The sequence below is a fragment of the Lactuca serriola genome, chromosome 5 (genome assembly GCF_051521515.1).
Source record: "Lactuca serriola cultivar US96UC23 chromosome 5, Lser_US96UC23_V15, whole genome shotgun sequence".
In the NCBI taxonomy this organism is placed as follows: domain Eukaryota; kingdom Viridiplantae; phylum Streptophyta; class Magnoliopsida; order Asterales; family Asteraceae; genus Lactuca; species Lactuca serriola.
The window spans coordinates 321,772,295-321,799,105 of NC_136412.1; the positions used below are offsets into that span (position 1 = coordinate 321,772,295).

The 26,811-nt window shown below is 37.5% G+C and overlaps 1 protein-coding gene across 1 annotated transcript; it reads left to right on the plus strand.

Annotated features, from left to right (window-relative positions):
• Positions 1-16,178: 16,178 nt before the first annotated feature.
• LOC145050899 (uncharacterized) lies at positions 16,179-18,151 on the plus strand. The gene is made up of 3 exons (XM_078999086.1): positions 16,179-16,278; positions 17,071-17,579; positions 17,693-18,151. The coding sequence occupies exons 1-3, from the start codon at positions 16,179-16,181 to the stop codon at positions 18,149-18,151; spliced, it is 1,068 nt and encodes a 355-aa protein (XP_078855212.1).
• Positions 18,152-26,811: the final 8,660 nt, after the last annotated feature.

Genomic DNA, 26,811 nt, shown 5'->3' on the forward strand with positions numbered 1-26,811 from the left:
AAGGGTGTAAAACACTTCAGGAAGAGGGGCAAGTTGGAGCCCCGATATATTAGGTTGTTCCGATTGATTACCAGGGTTAGCATGGTAGCTTATCAGTTGGATTTACCTGAGGAGCTTAGTCAGATTCACAACACCTTTCATGTTTCTCTACTTCGGAAGTGTGTGTCTGATGATTCATTGGTGGTTCCTTTGGATGATATTTAGGTGGATGATCACCTGGACTATTTTGAGAGGCCAGTGGTGATTCTGGATAGGAAGACGAAGGTCTTATGCAACAAGGTGGTATCTTTGGTCAAGGTCCAGTGGCAACATCAGAAAGGTTACGAATGGACTTGTGAACCTGAGGCAGAGATGCACGAGCACTACCATGAGCTATTCGCGGCGGCGGACTTCGAATACGAAGTCTGATTCAAGTGGGGGGAAATTGTAACATTCATTATCAAGGTAATTTACAATTTTGACCCTTATATATGGAATTTTGTAACACTCGGATCCAGATATTTTCCTTTTTAGTCCTTGAAACAAAATTTATTTTCGGAAAGGGTCCCCTCATACGCTGGGCATATGTTTTGGTACGCTTAGTGTACATGCACACCTTGGAGCGGTAATTTTAGCCACGTACGTTGGGCGTACGAGGCATACGAGGCATACACAACCAAACTTTAAACCATAATTTTAGGGAATGAGCCCTATTTAAGCATCCTTATGAACTTTGGACCCTCACATTTATTAGCCTCCACTACTATTTGCGTCCCTAAAACCCAAGTTTTCCATTGTCAGTGATTTTTGAGCTTGGAAGTAATTTTAGTGGGCTTTTTGGTGTGCTTACAAGAAGAAGAACTTGGTGATCAAGCTTTGGTCAAGGTTGAGCTTCAATATCCTAAGTCTACATCACCTTAGGAAGCTTTTTAAGGTAAAAAGTTATTACCTTGGTGATTCCTTTTGGTTATCAAAGTTAGGGCTTGTTATGAGCTAATTCTTGGTCGCATGAGCTCTCTTGTGAGTTTGGGTAACTTCAGGAGTTTGAGGTGTTAGATCTATGTCCCTTAGAGGTGTTAGATGTATAAAAATGTCTCCTTGATGATAGATATGAGCCCATATGTAACGTCCCAAAAATCAGGGGTAAAAATTTTATTTTTAACTAAAACATTGATACCATATAATTCAAACAATCAAATCCTATTCAATCAAATCGTTTATCAGAGTTTATCCCAAAATCATTCATTACGGAAATCATAGGTGTGTGCATTGCGATCAACCCGAGCTCTTCCTTTTCAAAACGATGATACCTAAAACCATAAACAAACCTGTAAGCACAAAGCTTAGTGAGTTTCCTAGAGCATACCATTCACACAAACAACATATCACATATCCTGTTAGCTATAAAAGCTACACACATATCATATATACTATTATCTATAAAAGCTACCATATATCACATAAGCCCTGCATACATAAAACCTGTAATAGTGCCATGGGCTACCCCGCATGGTCTTTACCTAGGACTGCCATAGGCTCCCCCACATGGTCTTACATCCAATGCCATGGGCTACCCCACATGGTCTTTACCTAGGACTGCCATGGTCTACCCCACATGGTCTTACATCCAATGCCACGCGCTTCCCCCGGGTCTTCCTTGCCAATACCATATATAACCAAATATCATATCATGCATCACATAAATATCTACACATAACACGTACATAAACCTGTAAGGATGCCGTGGCTACCCCCAGGGTCTTATACCATTGTGTCATGGGCTACCCCACATGGTCTTCCATGCAAGTATCACAAATACAACTAGCATATCACATAATTACCAGCATACCTCCTAGCATAAAGCTAACTATCATATCATACAACATAAGATGGGCCGGCCTTGGTGCCTTAGACCCATTGGTATGGTGAGAAGACTCACCTGCAACTATCAGCTGAAGAAATAACATCACGCTACTCCAACCACCGACACGACCCCTCCACTGGTTAACACCAAATAACTGAACTCAATAAATACCAATAATTACCAAAATACCCCTGGAAGTCAACTGGTCAACTCTTGGTCAAAGTCATAGTCATAGTCCTTGGCCAAAGTCAGACTTCCTGACTGACTCTACTCGCCGAGTCAACCCACTGACTCGTCGAGTCCAAGAATCTTCGAGTCCCATCCTACTCAACTCACCGAGTCGTCCCTCGACTCACCGATTCACGACTTGACCAGAAAAGGTTAGGGTTCCATGACCAGACTCACCGAGTCCAAGGCAATCTTATTTCTTCAGCCGACAGTTGCAGGTGAGTCTTCTCACCATACCAATGGGTCTAAGGCACCAAGTCCAGACCATCTTATGTTGTGTGATATGATAGTTAGCTTTATGCTAGGAGGTATGTCGGTAATTATGTGATATGCTAGCTGTCTTTGTGATACTTGCATGGAAGACCATGTGGGGTAGCCCATGGCACAATGGTATAAGACCCTGGGGGTAGCCACGACATCCTTACTGGTTTATGTACGTGTTATGTGTAGATATTTATGTGATGCATGATATGATATTTGGTTATATATGGTATTGGCAGGGAAGACCCCGGGGAAGCCCGTGGCATTGGATGTAAGACCATGTGGGGTAGCCCATGGCAGTCCTAGGTAAAGACCATGTGGGGTAGCCCATGGCATTAGATGTAAGACCATGTGGGGGAGCCCATGGCAGTCCTAGGTAAAGACCATGCGGGGTAGCCCATGGCACTATTACAGGTTTTATGTATGCAGGGCTTATGTGATATATGGTAGCTTTTATAACTAACAATATATATGATATATATGTGTAGCTTTTATAGCTAACAGGATATGTGATATGTGGTTTGTGTGAATGGTATGCTCTGGGAAACTCACTAAGCTTCGAGCTTACAGGTTTGTTTATGGTTTCAGGTATCATCGTTTTGAAAAGGAAGAGCTCGGGTTGATCGCAGTGCACACACCTATGATTTCGCAATGAATGATTTTGGGATAAACTCTGATAGACGATTTGATTGACTATGATCTGATTGTTTGAATTAAATGGTATCAATGTTTTAGTTATATTAAAAATGAAATTTTTACCCCTGATTTTTGGGACGTTACACCATACATGAAAGAAGATCCTTAATGAGAGACTTGTTGGACAAGGGTAGATGTTGGGTTCCATTAAGGCATGCTAAGGCATAAAGTTGCCAACTTTATGTCTTAGAATCCCATTTTGGTCGAGATTTGGAACTTTGGGTGTGGGGCTGTAAGGAAGAAGAACTTAATGGCTTAAGCTGGTATACAAACATGTACGCAACGCGTACTGGCTTACGGACTCGTACACCAAGTGGGCTTTTGTAGTTCGGTTGGCCTTGGACTTTTTGGTTTTAGCTAGTTATTGGGCTTTGGCCTGTTTAGGGTAGATGGGCTTCAAATTTTTGTTTGTGGGCCCTTAACGACCCAAGTTGGGCCTTATGGGCCTTAAGGACCAAAGGGGGGGGGGGGTTAAGTGTCAAGGTTGGTTAGGCCCATTATGGGTTTGGTGAATTTGTGTCATGGATATGTCTTTTTATCATTTCCTGATTAGGGTAATTTGTGTATGTTCAGTGTGGGATCTTTCAGATCAGTAGCCGAGCGGTTAGTATTTTTCAGCAAATTGAGGTGAGTCTTCTCACCATGTTCATGGGTCAAAGGTAGGGTGTAAGTGAGCCGAGCTACTCGTGAGCTACTCGGGATCGACTCGTTAAAATCTCGAGTCGAGATCGAATTAAACGAGCCTGAACCGAGCTCAATCCTAAACATAAGGCTCGTTTATTAAACGAGCTCGAGCCGAGCTTTAATTAATGGGCTCGCGAGCCTAAACAAGCCTATATATATATATATATATATATATATATATATATATATGTGTGTGTGTGTGTGTATATATATGTGTGTGTGTGTGTATATATATATATATACACACGCATAGAGGCTCGTTTAGGCTCGATTAGGCTCGCGAGCCCACTAAATTGTTCACGAGCTGAGCTCGAGCTTCATTTTAAGGCTCGAATCGAGCTCGTGATCGAGCTTCCTCAAACTTAAACGAGCTGAGCTCAAGCTTGGTCAAGCTCGGGCTCGGCTTGGCTCATTTACACCCCTAGTCGAAGGCATCAATGTCGGCCCATTTCGTATTACGTAGAATGTTTTTGACTTTTGTGATAATTGTATGGAAGACCATGGGGGTAGCCCATGGCACTTGAGTGTAAGACTGGGATTTGGCCCTCGGCTTTGTAAGGAAACACCATGGTGGTAGCCCATGGCACTCATATGTAAGACCGGGATCTGGCCCTCGACATTGTGAGTAAAGACCATGGGGTGGACCATGGCACTTACATGTTTACTTCTTAGTATGTGATATGATTGGGAAAATCGCTAAGCTTTTACTTACAGTTTGCTTTTGTGGTTTCAGGTACTTCCGGTACTAAGGGGAAGGGCCCGACTTGATGGCGCAACATTCACTCCTCACTAGTTTTCCGCAATTTGACATTTTACTATGATGATTTGACATTATTTAATGAATATTTTTGGAACAATGTGACGATTGTAACTTTTGTGTTTATTTAAAATGAAAAATTTGATCCTGGTTTTTGGGCTGTTACAAATTTGTTGCAAGAATGGTCCTATGGCCCCATTAGAAACGCGCCACTTTTTGTGTACTTTGGGCGTACGTTTGGTACGTTGGGTGTATGTGGAAAAGTGTAAACCCTAATTTTAGGGTTTGATCACTATTTAAGTATCATTAACTCCCTGAAGACTCCTTCCCTCATCAGACTCCAGTCCCATTACGTACCTAGAAAACCCTAATATCCATTTGTGGTGTTTTGATCTTATTTTTGGTGTTTGGTGTCCACTTTTGAAGGAAGGAATCCATTGGAAGAAAGGAAGGAACTCCAAGCTTGGTATATCTGAGTTTTACACTCCTTGAGCAATCTCCAGAAGGTATAAATCTCTGAACTTGTTGGTTATTTCATTAGATCTTGCTAGATGTGGAGTTTTGTGCTTATTATTCCCATAATCTTGGTCCTTTGGGTAGGAGCTACTCTAGACCAAATAAGTTTTCCTTTTGGATGTTTTTAGAGTGTCTTCAGTTATAAAAAAAGGATCTTGATTGCTCATCGCATCCATTTTGTTGGCTTAGCACCTTAGGATAGGTTAGGATTTTGGTGTTGAGCTCTTATTAGTCAGGCAAGATCATAAAGTTGGAAACTTTACGATTTAGAACATTATTTGGGTCTAGATCTAGGATTTGGATGAAAGGACTTAAGAAAATATGTACTTAATGGGAAGATTTCTATTTGGTCGCGTACGTTGGGCGTACTTCCGAGTACCCTATGTGTATTTTGGGTATTTTGAGCTGTGAACTGAGTCCAGGTTACTCTTTTCTATATAGGTGACCCTTAGAGTTGACAGTTGGAGCAACGTTCCTTTTTGCTATCTTTTCAAACAGTGAGGTGAGTTTTCCTCACTGTACTTGTGGGTCGAAGGCACCAATATTAGCCCAGTAAATGGTGTATTCTGGTTTGGAATGTTGTTGTACTGAAGTGAACTGTTAAGATTTGCATGATTATCTGGTTACTGTTATGTGTTTATCTCTTTTATATGTCGACATAATGTGGTTGGGTTGAGGTTGTACTGCTTTGTGTTGTCGGTCAAGAAACCCGTGCAATCCAACCGAAAGGTTATGGGCCGGTGGCAATGCAACCGTGAGGTTGTGGGCCAGAAGGGGGCAATCCAACAATAAGGTTATGGGCCGGGGCAATCCTACCGGAAGGTTGTAGGCCAGGGGTAAGTATGTATTATTTGTATATGTTCTGTTGTGTGTTACTTTGGGGGAAATCACTAAGCTTTGGCTTACAATTTAAGTTTTATGTTCCAGGTACCTCAGTTGATCGAGGAAAAGAAAAGGCATGATCGTACACATCGTTCGGTGTTATGTTTTGGAGATTTGGTTACACTATGATTCTGGAATATATGTATTTGATACTTGGTTTTTGACTTGGGTTTTGTTTGAAAACAATGATTTTCCTTAATTAAAATGATTTTTTTTCGTGATTTTTAGGATATTACATTTCTTTTGCGGAGAAACTGGACACTAGAAGAGGATTTGCTCCTCTTATTTGGAAATAAAGTCTGGAAGAGATTAGTACTTCATGTATCTACTAGATTGAACTCATACTTTTTCATATAACACTTAGGTACTTGATACTTAAATGTTTATCTAATATTTGTAAATGGCTTGCAGATATTTACAGAAGAATAACCAGTTGAGCACAATCAATTTGGAACTACACTCTCGGAGTTTAGTTTATTAATTATGCTAGGAACATAATGTACTTGTAATATAAAACAATGTTTGTTTTAGAACAATGTATGTTTTAAATTTAGCTTGTCTAAATATACGTCTCAATTTATTTTATGAGTGACTGACTATTTACTTCAATCATTTTTCATAACGATCACCTTCATAGTTAGAAATGAATATAATTCTTTTTTATGAGAATACATATCTTAATAAGAATTATAAACTAAATGTCAAAGTTTTATAAATAAAAAGTTCTAATGCAAAGCACTATTGACTTAAACTTGTTTTAAATCAAACTCGTCTTTGGCATTGTTATCTTCATTATATAAATGACATTCACATATTCCAACTGCAAGAAAGGGATATTTAAAGGCGAATAATGTAGTTTATTTGACATATTTGAGATATATTTATATATAAAATATTCCTAATGATATTTTCACTAAGTAGTAGAGAAAGAAAATTATTAAGGGACTACACACTATGATGTATGACTTCCTTTTCTAATGAATCTCTAAGATTTAGCACAAGATACCAAATCAACTTTATTTACAGTTATAGTAGTTATAATTATATTTTATATGTTAAAACATAGGTGTGAAATCTTTGTTTAAGTTTTCAAATATAAAATTGAAATTGAAACCGGTAAGAACTATCTAAGGCCTTAATGATAATAAAGGATGAATTAAATCTTAATTTGTATGATTTAATTTCTAATCGATAGAAATATACTCATTTTATTTCCTTGGAATAACACCTAGAACGCAATCAATTGTACCTTGAGTACAAATACCAACTAATAAGTAGATATAACATTTTCTTTATAAGATTTTGTATGGAAAGGGTTCATCCCTATCTTATTAAATGTTTGGTGGATTTAAAGCCTATGTTGGACTAAAGCTTTTAAACCCAAAATCTACTAGATACATATTTATATAATACTCTAAATCTAGCTTATATTATTATATGCAAACGCATCAAGAATAAGTTTTCTTATTCCTTTGATAAATTAGTTAGTAGAAAGCAAGCTTCTAATGACAAAAAAAGTGGGAGGTACATGGAACTTGAAGTAGCTCAAGAACCACAAGCTGATGTAGTTACAGTTGACACTAGATTTAACAAGGATTGTTAAAAGTGAATAATAGCTATTTACAAATATAAATTGTTCGCATTAGTGGTAGAAATCATATATGACTTGAGAAATGTAGAATCTCTTATTGATGAGCTTTTATTGATGGTTTTTGGCAAATCCATCAAATACCAAGATGCTTTGTCAGATCTAGAATATAATTAATGATTTAGAGTCATGAACATGAGATGTAATCCATGTATGATAATAAGTATCGTCATGATTGAACTCACTCCTTATAACAAGGCTAGAAGAAGTAAGTGATTCTTCTAGAAAGAATAGATTACATGGATAATTTTACACATTTAAAGCAAAACTTGTTATAAAAAGGATTTTTTTTTCATACACTATGGTTCTTAACATACTCATAACATTGACTATGATCAGACCTTGTTCACAAGTAGCTATGATTAGATCAACAAGGATATTATTTACTATAAATCATATTCTCAATATGACATATAGCAAATAGATTTCAAGAAAGATCGCTTTTCTAATAGACATCTACTATAAGATATCAATATAGATTAGCTTGGAGGTTTTCTTAATCCATGTTATCCTAACAAAATGTGTAAAGCTTGAGATCTATTTGTAGATATAAAGAAAACATCTCAATGTTGTAATTATCATTTTAATATGAAACCACAATGTATGCTTTTATATCAAAATAAATATAACATGTGTGCTTGCTAAGAGCTAGTGGGAGCATTGTGACATTCCTAATCTTGTATCTTAATCATGAGAAATTACATTCTGACCATGCCAGACCTTTTCACCTTGACTCAGAATGTGTTTCTAAAATGAAAGACTTAGGAAAGACAAGATACATTATTGGAATGTAAAATCTGTAGAGATAGATAAAGTTAATGTTAAAAGTTTTATATCTTTATGCATATATTGACAATATCTTGAAAGAGACCAAGATAGAAGATTCCTTTAGAGGAACCTTAACATTGTCACATGACACTAAATTTGAACCAACCTCAAAAGGAACCCAGTTCATAGGTATGAGCTAGTTGGAATGATTTATATTTTATTTAACAATATATTGAAAGAGATCAAGATATAAGATTCCTTTGGACGAACCTTAACATTGTCACATGGCACTAAATTTGAGCTAGCCTCAAAAGGAACCTAGTTCATAGGTTTGAACTAGCTGAAATGATTTATATCCGATTTACTTGGCAAATGAATCCATCATTTATGTCATATTATGCATAAGACCTGGTATATGATCATGCTATAAGCATATCATAATATACCAAACGAATACCTGGTTAAGTCATCGGATAACTATAGGAACATTCTGAGAGTACTTTAGAAGAACTAAGATAATGTATATGAGATAAATAGTTTAGAACAAAATCTTCATGTAAAGAACTACATAAGATTCTTATTTCTAAACAAATATATATAATTATGAATTATAATTGGATAATGACTTCATCATGGGATGAAGAGTAAGTTTAGTTGGAATGAGGTCCAACCAAAACATAATGACACAATATACTACAATATAAGAATACATTGCTTTAGAAGTTGAAATCTTATATGATTGGATGAATGAGTTCATTGAAAAACTATGTTGATTTCTACCATTCAAAGATCACACTGAGATCGTTGTGACTTAGAGAGTATACTTAATCAAGCTAAGAGGCTCTATGTCACGAAAGAGCACGAATCATATACTCTAAGACATTTAACTATACCTAGAGTAAAGTCAAATATGGAGATGATAGTATTCGCAGAATTTACACAAATTAATTTTAGTCGAACCCATTAATAAAGTCCTTCCTCTGAGCTAAGTATGAATGGTCACACTTCAGTTATAAGACTTTATTATTCTAGAAATGGGATTTTGATTTGGATTTAGTATTTAGATATTGGAACATTGTGACAACAACTATTATATAATGTTTTGATATACTGGGATATGATCATAACATCAATACTTGTTGTGTTCTATATTAACATGTTTAATCCATGAATAATCTTAGTATTCGAAAAGTTCATAGTAAGTTACAATTGTAGGAGCAATTATAAAGTAAGGCTAATATGAATTGGATTTTTTTTTACTCTCACTAGATGAAAGTAGGCTAGTGGTTGTAACCAAGTTTCATAGGTAATTGTCAAAGAACTAGTATTGAACTGACCCGATCAAGACCACCTCATGGATCACTATCATGAGTGATACTTGATTAAAATGTACTATCTTTGTATCCTTAACACCCATGATAGATAGTCGTACTTAAGTGTGGGAATACTATGATTTGACATGGTTAAATGTTGATCCTTAACCGGGCAGTTATAAAATCCATTTTCAAGTATGGTGTGAACCATGCAAGAGGATTATGTATTCAAGATGGGATTTTTTTCCTTTTATGTGTTGAGAGTTATACATCTAAGACCCCTACCAAAAGTTGAACACCAAATGAGATTGATAACGAACCATATCTCATGTTCAACATGATGTCTGTGACAAAGGGATAATTGATAAAATTAAATTATACACCAATTATAGCTTTGATCTTTTTAGGAATCGAGCATTGATAGAATGGCACAAATTCATATGTTAAAGGGGGCAATGAAATGTTGCTAGATGTTTACCACTGTCTATATCAGTCTAATATGAGTCTTACGCAAGTGGGAGATTGAAGGATCGTGTATGCTTAAGAATCATATTAAATTGATATTGCTAATTAGCATACGATACTAATGGGTCACACTAACAACAACTTGATATGATTGATTATTGATTATAAATTATTTTTAATAAATATTCAATAAACTCTTATAATTAATTAGAAATTATTTATTTCTTGGAAATAATAATTTTATTAGCAAAATAATATATATCATATTGTATGATTTATTAAGTCATGTACATCTTTTTGGACTACAAAGACTTTTTGTTTTTATCCCAAAAGTTAAGTTGTATATTTTATAAGAGAGTTTATAAAATTTATAAAACTTTGACTTTCTTTTATAAATACTCTAACTAGTTACATTAGTTATGGGCTTTTGACTAGTTCATGTAAAAGAAAGACATGTATTAAAAGGGTAGGGGACACATATGCTTTATAGTCATGAGTACTTAAAAGGTTAAAGACTTATGTGTAATGGAAGTGATTTAAGTGAAGGCTTTCATCTTTCTTTTGAGAAGAAGAAAAAAACATGAGCTCTTTCTTTCCTCCCATACTCTCTCTAGTTTTACTTTTGAGACTTGAAAGAATACTTGCATTTGCTTTCTTGAAGTTCATATTTTGATATGAACTTTAAGCTTAAGAGTTGAAGAGTTTAAAGACTAGCATCATCAAGTTGGATTCTTTTTGGTGTCTCGAAAGTTCATACATTCTCCTATAACTTGCAAGATGAGCCTTTGTGGGTGTAAATCAACTTATGTTATTTTTGAAAATCAAGTCTTTCGTTTGCCAAAATTTTCTAGTTTATGAAACTATTTTTGATGGTCAATAAGAGAAATGTGCCATTAGGTGGATTATTTATGCAAGTAATTTTGCAAAAACGATATTACAACTAGATAATAAGCACACATGTGACCATCTAGTGGAAACATCAATTAAAACCATAAAATATGTAAATGGTCCACATGGTGGATGAATTGTACATATATCCCCTTGAATTCTTTCTAAGAAAAAATCACTTTTATGCCTAATTTTGTTTAATGATGGACAGAAAATTAATTTTCCCTGAGAGCATACAACGCAATACAATGTATTGGCTTGAAAAAACTTATGGTTTTTCAAGGAATGACCACTTGAAGTTTCAATTATTCTACACATCATAATTGATCTGAGATGGACCAACCAGTTATGAAATACTTTGAAAGAGTTGTCAAAGTTTCTATTTCAATAATATGTGATCCAATCATTCTAATCTTTGTGTAATACAATTCAGAAGATAATACGGACAATTTTTCCAAAGATTTTTCTTACCCGATTTCAATTTGTAATATTGAGATACTCTTTATTACCATAATTATTTATTTCAACATGATATCCGTTAGATCGAATATCCTTGAAAATTAATAAATTTATTGTTGATTTGGATGAAAATAATGAATCACCAATTGTAATTATTGTCCCTTATGGTGATGATCAATTCGCTCTTCTGGAGCCTTCAATCAATTTTGCACTATCCATTATTGTATTAACATTTGCTTCTTTAATTGATAAGTAAGCAAAATATCTGTTATTATTAAAAGTTCTATGCCTTGTTTTGCTATCTATGAGACATATATCTTCCTCGTTTCTCTTGAAAATGTCCATATTTATTTTCAATAAATAAAACAAACATAAGAAACATTCGACTTAGAGAAATAAATCCATATTTTATTACATTGGGAAGATTGTGACAACATCACTTCTCATGACACGACTATGACATAAAAACATAAGAAATGACATGAAACAAAACTACTTATTATTCTTGACCATGGAAATGACTCTAAACGAACATAATCCAAAATCAAACAATACTGGAAAACCAACAACTTCATGATAAGGGAAGATATCCATCTCTTTTGGGAAAAAAATGGATACTTCCATCACCACCCATAGCACCATTTGTCCCTTCCGGGTATACAAGAAAATCGACAACATCCAAATGTGTCATTTCTGGTTGATCTTCATGAAAATCCTTTTGAATAAAATTTGTTTCTGTATTTTTTCTTTAGATCTAGGGAAGCTTGATAAAGATCAACAAAATGTTTTGGAGTACGATATGTACGAGACCAGTGATCGGTCATTCCACATCGGTGAAAAACATTTTCAATATTCTTTTTGCATTTACCATTTTTATCATTTTGATGTGGGGTTTTGTTATTCTCCCACTTATGGTGGTTACTTATAATCTTATTATTGTTGTTACGATAATTATGATAACCTCCATCACGTTCATGACCTCGGTCATGACCACAACCTTGACCAGGGTTAGACCCACGATTATGATGATTATATAATGTTGCATTCACTTCAGGAAATGGGCTAGAACCGGTCAAGCGTGATTGGTGATTTTTCATCAATAGATCATTGTTTTGTTTGGCCACAAGAAGACATGTGATTAATTCATAATATTTTTTAAAACCTTTCTCACAATATTGTTGATGCTACAGGACCATGTTAGTGACATGAAAAGTAGAGAAAGTTTTCTCTAGCATGTCTTCATCAGTTATAATTTCACCACATAATTTTAGTTGAGAAGTAATTTTAAAAAAGGTTGAATTATACCCACTCACAGATTTAAAATCTTGTAACCCAAGGTGTAACAAATCAAAACAAGCTCTATGAAGTACCACTGTTTTTTATGATCATACCTCTCTTTAGGATTATTCCAATGATTAGTTGGATCTTTGACAGTGATGTATTCGGCTTTCAATCCTTCATCGAGATGACGACAAAGAAAAATCGCCGCCTTAGCCTTATCTTGGTTTGATGCTTCATTTAGTGTATTTGCAGCTTTTATGGTGTTTCCAAGACCCATAGCATCGAGGTAGATTTCAACATCGAGGATCCATGATAAATAACTCATTCCACTAATGTCAAGAGCCATAAACTCAACCTTGTTAAGGTTTTCCATAGTGAAAATACTAATCAGAATAAAGACTTGTATGTTAGGGAATTATTAGTTAAGAAATTCCATAAAATACTTGTGAGCATTATACGTGTGAACTTATAAAATATACATACCTGAAAATGACTAAAGCAATAAGGAGTTAGAGCTCTATGGTAGAGTCTTGTTGATAACGTGTTATAAAATATGAAGCTAAGTTAATGAACAAAGTAGGAAATGAGATTGTAAAGAACTTTATTTCATTACTTATAGTAAAAACAATCAACATTAACAATACATCTTACTCATTATTTATACTTACAGAAGAAGATGAAAAGTGATGTATGTTATGAATGCTTATTATAGTGGTGCATAATTACACTTATAAAACTCATAATAATATTTGTTATAATGTTCACTAATGATGGAGATATATGAGAGAATATGGAGAATACAATGGTCATTTACAAAATAATATTTCATAACAATTGGGTTGTACTTATTGCATCATCAATTTATTTGAAATCTGGTATTAGGGAAATATGAATGTACTATCATTGTTTTATTGGTTATAATATCATCCTTTAACTTCTTCCCAATACAACATTGTACTTTGGAAAAGATGAGAGTAAAATAATGTAACAGAAAGAAATAAAAGTAGCTTTATAGCATTGCACTTAAAGCAATGTACTTTGTGAGACCCACAAGAATAACAATGTACTTTGTTAAGACATTTATGACAATGAACAATATAAGAATGAATTTGGCATGTAATTAAACAATAGCTTTGACATTTACTGTAATATTTTTCTGTTTGAACTTGATTTGATTTGATTGCGTTTTAATCGATTGCTATTCTTTTATTTTATTGTCTTATAATCTATTGCGATTCTTTTATTCATTCACATGTAATCTAATTGGGTAGATTCGTCATTGTACAATGCTAATATGGGAGAAAATTAAAGAATGATGATATAAAAGAAAGTAAAAATCAATCTACTTTTTTATATTGGTTAACCCGTATGGACGGGTATAAAACTAGTTTATATAATCGAAGACAAATCAAATATGTTTAAAATGTTCTACTTTGATATAAAAGAAAATAGTATGATACATGCCATATATTAAAGATTCGATAAACAAAATGACTACATAATGTCGCTGTACATATGATTTAACAAATCTATGTACACTTCATGCAATAAACAATCTCACAAACAGTAATGTTCTATTTTGGTTTTATCGGTAATTCGAAACATTAACTGATACTCATGCATATTTGTTATACAATTTTCAATGATATGTGATTATAATAATGAATAAGCATATGCATATTATTTCACAATTATACTGTGTAGATGCGTTAAATTTAGTCGGCTCTTTAAAATAGTGAATAACCATTTGATGAGGCATACATTAATAACAATTAACTCACAAGAACGAATTATTATCTGAAAAAAAAAAAAAAAACAGATGTGTTTTGTCTGTGGTTAAAACTCTTACCAGATTAAATTGGTTTAAAGTTACTTAATATACTTTTAGTGTATATACTTTTTAGTGTATACCCTTAATAGTATTTTAATAATATAAAAATGAAAGCAAACTAAATGATTTGGACATTCTATTTATCTGTCAATTTTAGTACGTATAGTTGAAAAAGGAAGAGTGGTGGCCCAAAATGCCCCAAATGGGTGAGACAATGCATGATACAAGGGTCATGATACATGTCTAATAAAGGGAGTGCCCAATCTACATCAATTCAGATTCCATCAAACCTCAATTTGCTTTCCTTTTGGTCATCTCATTTGTGGTTCCCACCATCCCATCACTCATCCACATGCTCTCTTACCCACTACTTTTTTCTCTTTTTTACATCTTTTTTCTAACATTAATAAAAATTGATTTTCATAAAAATACTAACAACCCGTTTTTTTATTATTAAAATAACTACATATTTGAAATAAAGGAATTTTAGAGTGGAGTAACTTTATGTGATAGTATAAGTACATACTTAATCTTTAGTATATTTTGGACTCAAATTTTGATTTAAATATGTAAGTAAATATGATACAAACAACATAATATGACATTTGATTGAAAATCTGTATTAATATTATGGAATGACTATTTCGAATAAATAGTAGAGAGAATTTTTGAAAAAAAAATTGGTGCAAATTAGAATATATATATATATATATATATATATATATATATATATATATATATATATATATATATATATATATTATAAATTTAGTGAAATTTGAAATGTCAATTTCAAAATGTATGGTTATTTTTACAAATGTCTAAAAATTAAATCATTTCCTTATATGTATTTCAAAACGATATGATTATTTTTGTGAACATCCTTTAAAAAAAATATTCATAAAAATTAAATAATAATTAGAAATTGCCAATTTCTAATCGGATTGCAAAAGTGACCCTTAGTTCCGAAGAAAAAAAACAATTATGAAAAATCACTTGTGTGTCGAACTTTAGGAATATGTTGAAAGGAGCCATAAAGTTATTTGAAATATAATATTTTGGACTTTATGAACTTTCAAATTATATGTTTCAGATAGTCATTCATTTCGGATTTTGATATGCCGGCTATGAATTTATGAGTTTGTTTTTCTCTATATGTGTTTAGAGTTTTACAATCAATTTGTATCTCAATTATACTAAAATGAGTTTATATAATAAGGTTTTTTAGAGTATTTATTTGTAGTGTAGGCAAGGACGGACCTAGTAGGTGTCCCGGTGTGACACCGGTAATACCTACTTTTTCTGTCCGCAGTGAAAAAAAAATTGATTTTCCGATTTTTTTACCTATTTTTTCTACATCGACAACACCTATTTCAACCTCAGCAACACATACTATGTATTCATGCGTCCGCCTCTAAGTGTAAGTAAATAAGAGTGAATCAAAAGTATTTTGTAGTACATGAAGTCAGATTACACATGTTATGGTTTGGATTTAACCACCACACTATCATCCATCAACCATCAACCATCACCCTATACCATCACTATTGTCATTGACTTAACCAATGTCATCATCGACTCTACCAATGCCAACGTTGAATCCACCAATGTCGTCGAGCTCATTAGATACCAACCATCACCACCGCCTTATCCCATAAATGTTGCATCCGACTCCACTATCGTTGCCATCGAACTCATCAACCACCACCACTACTGTCACCAACAACCAATCAAAGATTAAATATAGAAAGATAGATGGTGATCAGAGTTATAGGAGAGAGAAAGGGTGATAGAAAAATCTCATGGTCACAAAAATAGAGACGAGAGAGATAGATCTAGTTGTTAGTGTTAGCGTAACATTATTATTATTTATTGTATTTCATATCTTGTATATATCTCGGCCTAGTTAGAGTTAGATTGGCCTGAGTCCATGTACTTTTGTATATATTCTTATTCATTAATGAGAGATCAGATACGTGGGATATACACCAATTTCATGGTATCAGATCATACCTTCCTTATCCTTTGTTTCTTGAACCTTAGCCGTCTTTTTCTATATCTTCGACTAATCTGATCTCTCATATCTTAATTCTCTTGTTCTTTTCATTATGTCGATTCCCATTGCTTCTGATAAACTCTCATCCACCATAAATATAAAACATGCAGTTCCCCTCGTTCTAGACCTTGACCAAATGAACTACGACATTTGGCGTGAACTATTTGAGATCCATTGCATTGGATACGGTGTCGATCATCATCTTCGCCCCAACACAACAACATAATCAGCAGACAAAGAGAAAGAAAAACAAAATACAACTGCAGAATCAGCTGCTGCTCAAGAAGCATGGATTCGTATAGACTCTATCGTGAAATCTTGGATGTTTGGTACCCTTTCTATCTCCCTTCTTCATTTGATATTCAAGAAAAAGGCCACTGCATGTGAGGTATGGGAAAGTCTTGAAAAGGTCTTCCGTGACAACAAGGCTTCAAAAGTAATTCAACTAGATAGAGAACTTTGAAATATAACAATTGGAAACTCATCTGTTACAGAATACTACAATCGGATTAAAGCTCTTGCTGATAGACTTGAACACATGGATGCTACTGTTCCCGAAACCAATCTGGTTGCTTACATGTTGAATGGTCTCTCTCCAAAGTATCGATACATAGACATCAACATTCATCATCGGGACCCACTTCCATCGTTTTGGGATGCAAGATCGATGCTGATTTGTGAGGAACAACAGATGATTCAGGATGATCAGCGTGAAGCCTCTCTCTCTCCCTCTCGGATAATCCCTCTTCTCAAACTGCTCTTACAACCGAGACACAAATCAACAACACCACCAATCATCGTGGTGGGTTTCAAGGGGGTCGTGGCGGTCGAAACCATCGAGGAGGCAGAAGCGGTGGAAGGTACGGTGGCCGACAATACAATAACAACAGTGGCATCAATTTTTCTCATGGCGGACAGCAGCGAGGAGGAGGTCAGACTAATGGCCAATGGGCCTATGGTTGGTTCCAAGTTCACCAACCCACTTACGGGGTCCATCAAGCAGGTATATTGCCAACCCCAAATGGGCTTTCTTTTTAGCCAAACTCTAATGGACCAAAACAACAAATAGCCCAAAATTCAGCAACCCAACAACATCATTTTTTCACTCCATCGCAGTCCAATGGTCAATTTGCGCCACAACAGGTTTTTAATGCCTCCCATCAGACTCATCATCAAAACAATGAGCCTACCACACTTCCACAAATGTTCAACACTATGACTTTGAATGATCCGGGGCAAGCCGAATGGTATATGGACACCGGAGCCACTTCTCACCTTCATTCCAACGTAGGTATCCTAAAAATTGTTTCAGATAATAATAGTAATAATTTATCTTCATCCGTTTTAGTTGGGGATGGATCTTCGATACGTGTAACTAAAATGGGACACACCACTCTTCCTCTCTCAAACCCATATCGTACTTTACAACTCAAAAATGTTTTGATTACTCCGTTTATTATTAAAAATGTTATATATGTTCGTCGTTTTGTTCGTGAAAATATGTACACCATTGAATTTGACTCCTTTGGTTTTTCTGTGAAGGAATTTCTCACTCGTCAAATTCTCATGAGATGAGATAGCACCAGATACCTTTATCCAGTCACCAATCCGACTCCTCAACCTTTTGCCACCATCGGTCCTTCCCTTTGGCATCAACGCCTTGGTCACCCGGGTCATCATGTCTTCAAGAAATTAGTTTCTAGTCGTTTTATTAATTGTTCTTCAAATAAATACAATTCTTTATGTCACACTTGTCAAATGGGAAAACATGTTAAATTGCCTTTTACATCTTCCAATTCTGTTACTACTTTTCCATTTGAACTTGTTCATTCTGATGTTTGGACATCTCCTATTGCTAGCTCTAGTGGTATTAAGTATTATGTCATATTTCTTGATGATTTTTCTCACTTTGTGTGGGTGTATCCCTTACGTGCTAAATCTGATGTGTTTGATAAATTTATGCACTTTCGTTCGTTTGTTAATAATCAATTTCAAATGGATATTAAAGCTTTCCAATGTGATAACGGGGGGGAATACAGTAACCTTCAATTCCAACAACTTTTTAACCAAAATGGTATTCTCATGCGTTTTTCGTGTCCTTATACATCCCAACAAAATGGTAAATCCGAATGCATGCTTAGAACCATCAACAATGTCATTCGCACTCTTCTCTTTCACGCTCGTCTTCCTCCCACATTTTGGGTTGAAGCACTTCATATGGCTGCTCATCTTCTCAACATCCTTCCTACAACCACTCTTAATAATGAGATACCATATCACAAACTATATCATAAATACCCCCACTTACTCTCACTTACGTGTCTTCAGGTGTCTATGTTTTCCTCACATCGATGCCCCTCACAAATTATCCCCTCGTTCCACTCCTTGCATCTTTCTCGACTACCCTAACAACCATAAAGGTTATCGATGCCTAAACCTTGACACCAATAAAATAATTATCTCTAGACATGTTGTGTTTGATGATACTATCTTTCTTTTAGGATTTATGACACCCAACATGGCTCCTTCCTACTCTTTCCTCGAACATGTTGACATGTACACTCCTCTCTCTTCTCTAACAAACTCCACACACCAACCCGAGGGTGGATATCCTCACGAGTCCCCCTCATTGTCTTCTACCACTTCTTCCGCTTCCAACTCTTCTCCCTCGGATCGTTCTTCCCCGAGGCCTGCCTCCTCTATGGAACCAAGCCCAAAAAACTCTAACATCAACCATGATCCCATCACTCCTATAGACAACCCACCTATAGTTGTTTCTTCCACTCATTCTCCCGTTGTCGAGCCTGCTCATTCTTAACATCCAATGCTCACTCGTGCTAAACAAGGTATCTTCAAACCCATTCGCAAACTTAATTTACATATTGATTCTGTCTCTCCCGTCCCTAAAAATTATTTACATGCATTTAAAGATCATAACTCGCTTAATGCGATGACAAACGAATATACTGCTCTTATCTCTAATAAAACTTGGGTTCTTGTTCCACGACCGCCAGATGCCAATATTATTAACTGTATTTGGTTGTTTAAGAAGAAATTGAATGCAGATGGAACCTTACAAAGCCCTACTTGTTGCTAATGGCCGTAGTCAGCGTCTCGGTATCGATTGTGATGAGACTTTTAGTCCGGTTGTTAAACCTGCAACTATTCGGACTGTTCTGAGCATAGTTGTATCTCTCCATTGGCCCGTTCGACAACTTGATGTGAAGAATGAGTTTCTTCATGGACATTTGCAGGAGACTGTGTATATGAAACAACCACCAGGTTTTCGTGACCCGTCCAGACCGAATCATGTTTGTCTACTTCAGAAATCTCTTTATGGTCTGAAGCAAGCTCCTCACGCGTGGTTTCAAGGCTTTGCCATGTTTATCTCACGTATTGGTTTTGTGCATAGTAGGTGTGACTCTTCGCTTTTTATTTACAGGAATGGTTCTCATATGGCATATCTTCTACTTTATTTCAATGATATTGTTCTTACCGGATCTACTCCATAGATTCTGACTCATGTCATCTCCTTACTGAGCGCTGAGTTTTCGATGACCGACCTTGGTGATCTTCATTACTTTCTTGGCATTTCGGCTACTCATACTCCTGATGGTTTATTCTTATCTCAACAAAAGTATGCACATGAGATACTTGAGTGGGCTAATATGCTTCACTGCAATCCTGTTCGCACTCCTGCTGACTTGTCCGCAAAGTTTGATGGTTCGGGTCCTCCTGTTGCTGATCCTACCCTCTATCGTAGCCTAGCCGGAGCTCTTCAATACCTTACATTTACGAGACCTGACATCACCTATGATGTTCAACAGATTAGCTTATACATGCATGATCCTCGCGAACCCCATTTTACTGCTTTAAAGCGCATCCTACGGTACATTAAGGGGTCCTCGACTCATGGTCTTCGGTTGTTTGCATCACCTAGTCGCGATCTTCTTGCCTACTCTAATGCAGATTGGGGTGGCTGCCCTGTCACCAGACGTTCTACATCAGGTTATTGTGTTTTCCTTGGACAAAATCTTCTATCTTGGTCCTCTAAACGTCAAAACACGACATCCAGGTCCAGTGCAGAGGCTGAGTATCGGGGCGTGGCCAATACTGTTGCAGAAACTTGTTGGATTCGGAATCTTCTTCTTGAACTTCATTACTCACCACAACGGGCTACCATTGTTTATTGTGATAATGTGAGTACAGTCTACATGGCACACAATCCGGTTCATCACTAACGGACGAAACACATAGAGATTGACCTTCACTTTGTGAGAGACAAAGTTGTCACAGGTCATGTTCGTGTCTTGCATGTGCCGTCTTCGTCTCAATATGCCGACATTTTCTCAAAGAGCCTTCCATCACCATTGTTTCTTGATTTTCGATCCAGTTTGAACGTTACCGAATCTCCTGACGTTTACACTGCGGGGGGCTATTAGCGTAACATTATTATTATTTATTGTATTTCATATCTTGTATATATCTCGACCCAGTTAGAGTTAGATTAGCCTGATTCCATGTACTTTTGTATATATTCTTATTCATTCATGAGAGACCAGATACGTGGGATATACACCAATTTCAGTTAGAGTTACTGGTGATAAAATGGGGGAGAGATATGATGGTTCTAAGATTGGAGATGTTGGCAATCGGCAACAAAGGAGAGTTAGAAGCGAGAAGGGTGATGGTGGTTGTGTTGTTATAGATGGAGATGACATGGTCAATAGGTTAAAGGTTGAGGAGGGAGATATGATGATTTGTGAATGTTAGGCTTCATATTTAACACTTTATATGAGCTTCTTGTATTATTTTAAAAATCTTTTTAATTTTTAGGTTTTTTCAATTTTGGTACGAACGTAGTCGTGCCATTTTTGGTACGAAGGTAGCCGTGCCATTTTATGGTGTAACATCTTCAAACTAGGCCTAGATTTTTTGAATTATTTAATGAAATTAAAATAAAGTAAGTTAGTTAATTAAATAACAAATTAAAGTAATTGAAATAACAAATTATAAAAGTTTTATCATATTTGATGATGAAACATTCAAACGAGGAGATTTGTTTTGGAACTTAAAAGTAGAGAATATAAAAGATTGAGTATAGTTTGACAATTATCCAAGAAATGATGAATTTATGGCTTAGATGAGAAATGTAGAGGTTTCATTAACAAGTAGTACAAATGGTGTCATCATTTAAAACGTACAAACTTGAGGGGTCATATATGCCATATAAGGAAAATTGAGAGAATTGATTTTTTGTTTTTCATTTATTTTTTACCTAGAAAGCAATCTAGGGTTTGGGAAATTGATCTTCAAATCCAAAAAGGGTTTTTTTTGTTAGAAATTAATTGTGAATTCAAGTAATATTTCTATCATCCAAACTCGTAAATTCCATGGAATCTGACCCTAATTTATTGTTGTGGAGTTTGGTGAGGAATTATGATTCCGGATGCCTCATCCACGGTGGAAACCATGATTGATTGGTTCAATTGATTCTTATGAGGAAAGTAAACTTATCCAGGTATAACTTATAAACCCTTGTTTTATTGTAATTGTTAAGTTTGGCCCTTTATTTGAGAAAAGGTGGTAGCTGAGTACGCGGGGCGTACGCGTATGTACGCTCAGCGTACTTATGTGAGTGTTTTGGACGCGGAAGCCACCTAGTATGTTGTGCGTACTAGGCTCAGAGTGAAAACCCTAATGGTGAGGTGTATCCATATTTAAGGAACATGATGGCCTCATTTCTGGCCACCATTTCCAGCCCTCAACCCTCTCAAAACCCTAATTTTCTTCCCTTGAGCTTGAGTGTCCATTTGTGAGCTTCTAAGTGTTCTTGTGGTATCCTTGAAGTGAAGAAGGAATGTTGAAGAGAATAGAGTTGGAGTCCATGGTTTGGATCTGAGCTTTTCCAGTGGTTGGAGCATCAATTGAAGGTATAAAGCTTAAAGCTTTCTCATCCTTTTTTTATTTGTGCATAATATGGTCCATTTTAGGGTTTTTGGTCCCAAAGCTTGAAGCTTTATGAGTTTTTGAACTCCAGAGCCTAATATTTGTCCCTTTGAGTGTTTTTAATTGAGTGGATTCATAAAAATGGAGTATTGGACGTCAAAACCACCCCATTCATGAGATATGAGCATTTTTGGGAGAAAAGAGTGAGAGTTTTTGGGTTTGGGACTTTTTCAACCATGCAAAGGCATAAAGTCACGAACTTTATGGAGTATGAGCCTTTAGGGAGTCCAGATCTAAGAGTAGAGCTATGGTCTTAACTGATTTAGACAAAGAGAGTGGGAAGAACAAGTCTGTCGGTGTAAATCACATCCTCTTTCTGAAGCCAATCACACCCTTCCAGGGTGACACCTTCAGTAATACCATGTCGCCCATCTGGAACTCCAACTCAGATCGGTGTCTGCCGGTGTAAATATTCTACCGACTCTGAGCAGTCTGCAGCTGCTGTCTGATCTGTTGAATCCTATCGGTAGTCTGCAGAACTACCTCTGTCCGTCCCATCACCCTATGACCAATCTTACCCCAACATACTGGGGTGCGACATCTCCGTCCATACAACAACTCATAAGGTAGAGCACCAATACTGGACTGAAATTTGTTGTTGTATGAGAACTCTACAAGGGGTAGATAGGAGTCCTAACTCCCATCGAAGTCAATGACGCAGACTCTCAGCATATCCTCAAGAGTCTGTATAGTCTGTTCATTCTGGCCGTCTGTCTGCAGATGATATGTCGTACTGAAATGCAGCCCCATGCCTAGTTCCTCGTGGAACTACTGCCAGAAACGGGAGGTGAATCGAACATCACGGTCTGAGACAATAGAGACCGGTACCCCGTGGGGAGCAGCAATCTCACAGATATACATATCGGCCAGCTTCTCGGCCGATGACCTCTCTTGAATGGGCAAAAAATGGGCACTCTTAGTCAATCGATCCAAGATGATCCAATTAGCGTCGCAACCCCTAGTCGTCCTCGGCAACTTGGTGATGAAATCCATCGTGATCTGCTCCCATTTCCACATGGGAATCTCCAGAGGTTGAAGTTGGCCATGCGGCCTCTGTCGCGCAGCCTTGACCATCCGACAGGTCAATCACCTCTCAACATACCATGCGATCTCCCTTTACATGCATGGCCACCAGCAACTCAATCGCAAATGCCAGTACATCTTGGTGGCCCCCGAGTGAATAAAGAAACAAGACTTATGAGCCTCCTCCAGAACAATCTGTCTGACCCCACCAGACACCGGAACCCAAACCCGACTGCAACGGGTCAACAACTCCCGACTATCCTGCATAAATTGGGTGTTCACACCCATGATCCTCTCAAGCTTCCAGTTCTCCGGTCGCATACCCTCAACCTGAGCTTCCTTAAACAAGCTCACAAGTGGAGAATCCACATATATCCTCATATATGAAGCTGGAGCAGAAGATCCAGCTGACTTGCGGCTCAGGGTGTCCGCAACCACATTCGCTTTACCATGATGGTGGTAAAGGATCTCGCAGTCATAATCCTTGACTACGTCATGACAACTATGTTGTCTCATGTTCAGGTTTGGCTGATCCATGATGTGTCTCAGACTCTTGTGTTCCATGTATATGGTACAACTGAACCCGTAGAGATAATGTCTCCAAATCTTGAGAGCGAGTACTACTGCTCCCAACTCCAAATCGTGCATGGTATATCTCATCTCATGCGGCTTCAACTGCCATGACACGTAGGCTGTCACTCGTCCTCTTTGCATGAGGACCGCTCCCAGTCCCGTGATGGATGCATCACAAAACACTACAAAATCCTCAACTCCCTTCGGGAGAGTCAAGACTAAAGCCTCGCAATGTCACTGTATGAGGGGTACTGTAATCTTGGAGAAATCATGTATGAATCTCCGGTAGTACCCTGCCAATCCCAAGAAGCTCCTGATATCTGAGGGAGATTTCGGAACCTCCCACTGCATAACGGCCTCGATCTTGGCCGGGTCGACCAAAATCCCCTCCTGGTTAACGAGATGTCCAAGGAACTGAACCACTCGTAACCAAAACTTTCACTTTGAGAACTTGGAATAAAGTCGTTCTCGCCTCAAGACTCCCAATAGCTCCCTAAGATGCTCCTCGTGCTGCTCTCTAGTATTGTAAAACACCAAGATGTCATCTACAAACACAATGACTGAGCAATCAAGCATCGGTTTGCATACCCGATTCATCAGGTCCATAAATATAGTTGGCACGTTGGTGAGCCCAAACGGCATCACCACAAACTCGTAATCTCCTTAACATGTCCGGAACACGGTCTTGTCCACGTCCTCATCCCGTACCTTAACCTGATGGTACCCGCACCTCAAATCTATCATGGAGAACCAAGATGGTCCCTGTAGCTGATCGAAGAGATCGTCGGTCCGTGGTAGTGGATAACGGTTCTTCACCGTCAACTTGTTCAACTCCTGGTAGTCAATGCACATTCGGTGTGAACCATCCTACTTCTTCACGAAGAGAATCGGCACTATCCAGGGAGAACTGCTTGGACGGATGAACTACTTGCCTAACAACTCCTGCATCTCTGTTGGTGCCAATTGGTACGACGCCTTGGCAATAAGGGTCATACCTGGCACTAGGTCAATCCTAAACTCGACCTGCCTCTTCGGAGGCACTCCGGGTAACTCCTCCGGAAACACATTAGCGAACTCTCTGACAACCGGAGCATCTGAAATCGAAACTTGATCCCTGACCCGCGTATCCACCACATACGCTAAATTATCCGCACACCCGTGCTGAATGTACCGTCGAGCTCTGGCAGCTAAGCAAAACCCTGATCCCAATCTAGTGCCCTCGTTGTAGATAATCAGTTCTCACCCACTTGGGGTTCGAACTACTACCCGCTGACCTTCGTAGTCGATCATGGCACCGAAGTGACTAAGCCAGTCCATACCCACAATCATACATACATCCCCCATGGGAATCGGAATCAAGTCTATCGGGAAAGATACCTCGAAGATCTCCAACACGCAGCCATGATAGACTGAAGAACCAGAAATCTCGTGTTCGTTGGCGATAGAGACTCGCAACGGACACTCTAACTCTTATATTGGCAAACCAAAATCCCTACCGAATGACTAATAGACAAAAGACCGACTTGCCCCGGAGTCAAATAATACCAACGCGGGTAAGGAGTTCACTAAGAACGTATCTAATCATAGGTACAAACACATAAGCACAAAACAAATATAATCAGTAAGATAAATGATAGAAACATACCAGCAACCACTATCGGTGCTATCCTGGCCTCCTCGGCTGCAAGCTGGAAGGTGCGTCCCTGAGCCTTCGGATGCTCTGCTCTACCCTGACCCCCGTCAGTAATCCTCAGTGTAGTCGGCCCTGGAGCCTGCGCCGGCCTGGCAGTGAGTTGTGGACAATAGGTCTTCACGTGACCGACCTGATCGTAGTGATAGCAGATCCTCATATCCTAAACCGAGGCTGGCTGGCGACAATCCCTTACGAAGTTCCCCTCCTTGCCACATAGCCACCTCATGGCTATGATCGGGTCCTGAATCCCATCAAAAGTCGGGGGCTTCGTTTTATCGAAGTCCTGGTACTGAAAAGCCCGACTGGTCCCACTACCAGTAGCTGCTACGGCTGCGAAGGCTGTAGCGGCAGTTGTCTCAGCAAGAGCTGCATAGCGCTCATCAAAGTACTCCACCATAGCGGTCTTGATAAACCAACACATCTTAGATAACTGTGCCCGGAACAGAGTAGCAACCTCATCATGCAGGATCTCTGAATCCTGGCGTCCAACTCATCCGACCTCATCTGACCAATGACCTCGGGAACTATTGGTCCATCCTGACCGCCATCTCCTAACCTGGTCTGGATCCAGTCACAAATTGTCTCGTAACCACCATGTTGAAAATATACCAGGAAGATATCAGACGTTCCATATAATAACGAGAGCCAACTCCCAACTAAACCCTAGGGGTTATGTCTTCCTTGCTACGCATATGGTTCCTGTGCTTTCAGTAGTACGGGCCCATACTACCTTCCACACCTACCCTTATTTGTCTCAAGTGTCATCACAACGCCCTAACAATATACATATAAGCATGAAGAACGCTCAATCCTCACTCCAAGAGGAAGGCTAAACATCTCATAACTGACTGACTGACCCCACACAACTCACCTATGAAACTTCCACCAACCCTGCAGCTCTTGTGTATGCTAGTCATACATAACGTTGGACTATATA

Excerpts from the sequence above, each read along its gene's own strand:
- LOC145050899 (XM_078999086.1), top strand. The coding sequence starts at position 16,179 with ATGTTGCATCCGACTCCACTATCGTTGCCATCGAACTCATCAACCACC. Across the intron at positions 16,279-17,070 it reads TAAATATAGAAAGATAGATG|AATACTACAATCGGATTAAA; the intron begins GTGATCAGAGTT and ends CATCTGTTACAG. Across the intron at positions 17,580-17,692 it reads TTACGGGGTCCATCAAGCAG|TCCAATGGTCAATTTGCGCC; the intron begins GTATATTGCCAA and ends ACTCCATCGCAG.